General features: G+C 36.1%; 1 protein-coding gene across 1 annotated transcript; it reads right to left on the bottom strand.

Moving 5' to 3' along the window:
• Positions 1-294: 294 nt before the first annotated feature.
• Positions 295-1,262, bottom strand: LOC107725337 (GTPase IMAP family member 4-like; the record flags this gene model as incomplete). The annotated part of the gene is made up of 1 exon (XM_016534575.1): positions 295-1,262. A coding segment is annotated over one exon (968 nt), but the record flags the coding sequence as incomplete, so codon positions are not given.
• Positions 1,263-2,136: the final 874 nt, after the last annotated feature.

The raw sequence follows: 2,136 nt of genomic DNA, 5'->3' as shown, positions 1-2,136 counted from the left end.
GATTAATGCCACACAATTCTTACAGTTGTTCAATATCACTTGCCGTTCATGCAGTGCATTGCTGTATTGCGGAGACTAGTGCATGACATCACAGATTGTGACACATAGCTTCTATAAGCAAAAGATGCCAATAAAGATGCATTGACTTTCAGCTTTCATTTCAAAGATGGTCTCGATATAATCAACAAGAAAGTAATTCATTAGTCACAAAAACAAATGTTTTGAGTTCAGTAGAAGGAGATTGTCAGTAGTCTTACTGTCAAGGGCTCATTTGTCTGATCATTATTAAATGACTCACTGAATGCTACACATTTTCTGACCTGCTAGTTTCCTTGAGGCTCTGATTGCAAGTCTAATAGCCTTTCCACGACTGATTCCTTTGCTCTGTGCCTCCTCGATTGCACTCTTTTCCTCTTCAGTACTCTGTACAAAAGGCAATTCAAGAACTTCATAAAAACGTTCCAAAAAAGATTGCTGCGCTTCATGTTTTGTCTCCTCTACTAAACTCCAGTATATTTTCTGCCATTCTGATTGAGTGACTTGTTTGTTCTCCTGTTTGAACCGCTCCACTTTTTCATCCAGTTTCCGCTTCTGAATCTCCTGAATGTCTTTCTCTGTTTCTTTAAACATGTCATTGGTGAAGTGTGTCCCTCCGTTTTCTGTCACCATCTTCTCTATTTTACTGATCAGATCTTTGAACTGTGAGAAACTAGCAGACTCATTGTCCAGACAGAAGAATCGATTTCCACAACTGTCTACAAACTCTTTCAGATCTGGATTACCATTTTCTAGAAACTGCTCAATGGTTGTATTTTTCTTCTCTAACTGATTTTTGTGAGTGAAGAGGACTACAGTGTATTTTTCCATCTGTTCTCCAAACACTTCTTTGAGCTCCTTTACTGTATTTTTCTCCTCCTCAGTAAATCGATCCACTTTAATCACAAAAATAAAAGCATGTGGTCCTGGAGAGGCGAATGTTATGCATTTAACTATTTCTTTCATTATTTCCTTATTACTGAGTTCAGTATCATAAAGTCCAGGTGTGTCGATGACTGAGATCTTTTTACCCTTCCTCACTGTAGTTTCTGACTGACACTGTTTAGTCTGAGAGCTTGAACTGACTGAAGATTCAAACATGTTTCTGCCGATGATGGTGTTTGCAGTGGCACTTTTCCCAGATCCAGTTTTTCCCAGCAGAACCAGTCTGATCTGGTCTTTCGGATGCTCATGTGAAAATTCATAAGTTGAACTGTCTCCTGAAACTACAACACAACAATCACATCAATGTGCAATTCAATTATATAGAACCTTTCTCTAACAGCTCTTCTCTTTTAAGATAAGTAGTATTCAAAAATCAGGCATTTGCAGATATTTATATCTAATTAGAGCCCAATAAATATTGGTGCCTTTCATTTAAAAAACAGTTTAGCCTAACCTAGGGGAGTCAAACTGAATTTCTGTATAGGTCACATCAGTGTTATTTAAAATAAAATACCAATTTTGTTACTTCTATCACAGCAAAATCCCCAGAGTTAAATCAACTCTGCTCAGAGTGCATATTGTCCCAATCTACAGAGTGTTAAAGTAACACTGAAGCTGAGTTAAAGATAATGGGATAATTAAGCAATTAATTAATTGATGAGTGAGCATTAGTAAAGAAAACCTGCTGTTAACAATATTGAAGATGAACAACTGCTGCTCAGGCTTTTAGACATGAAAACGTATCACATAATCCTCAACAGTGGTAACTCTGCTTCAGTGTTACTTTAACACTTTTACACTGTAGATTGGGACAATATGTACTCTGAGCAGAGTTGATTTAACTCTGGAGATTTTGCTGTGTAGTTAGAAGTACCTTTAATTCAGATTATTACTGTTTTATTAAGAATGTGCTGCTCTGAAAACAGTAGGTATTACAGCTGTGGTTCCAACCAGGGGGCTGGGAGCCACTAAAGGGCCTCAGCAAACTTCCATGAGGGTTACAAGATGATTTAAAATAAAGACAAAACAAGCTTTAAAAAATCTAGATATATTAGAAATTTTAAAAGTTTGAATTCTAGTTCTGAAAATGTCATATAAATAAAAATTTATAAAAAGTCATGGAATTTTTATAATGCATAGAAATGTTTCTAGTTT

Source organism: Sinocyclocheilus rhinocerous, unplaced genomic scaffold (assembly GCF_001515625.1).
Source record: "Sinocyclocheilus rhinocerous isolate Xijiao unplaced genomic scaffold, SAMN03320098_v1.1 scaffold11263, whole genome shotgun sequence".
Lineage (NCBI taxonomy): Eukaryota > Metazoa > Chordata > Actinopteri > Cypriniformes > Cyprinidae > Sinocyclocheilus > Sinocyclocheilus rhinocerous.
The sequence above is the reverse complement of the archived record's forward strand: the minus strand, read 5'-3'. Positions and strand labels throughout refer to the sequence as shown.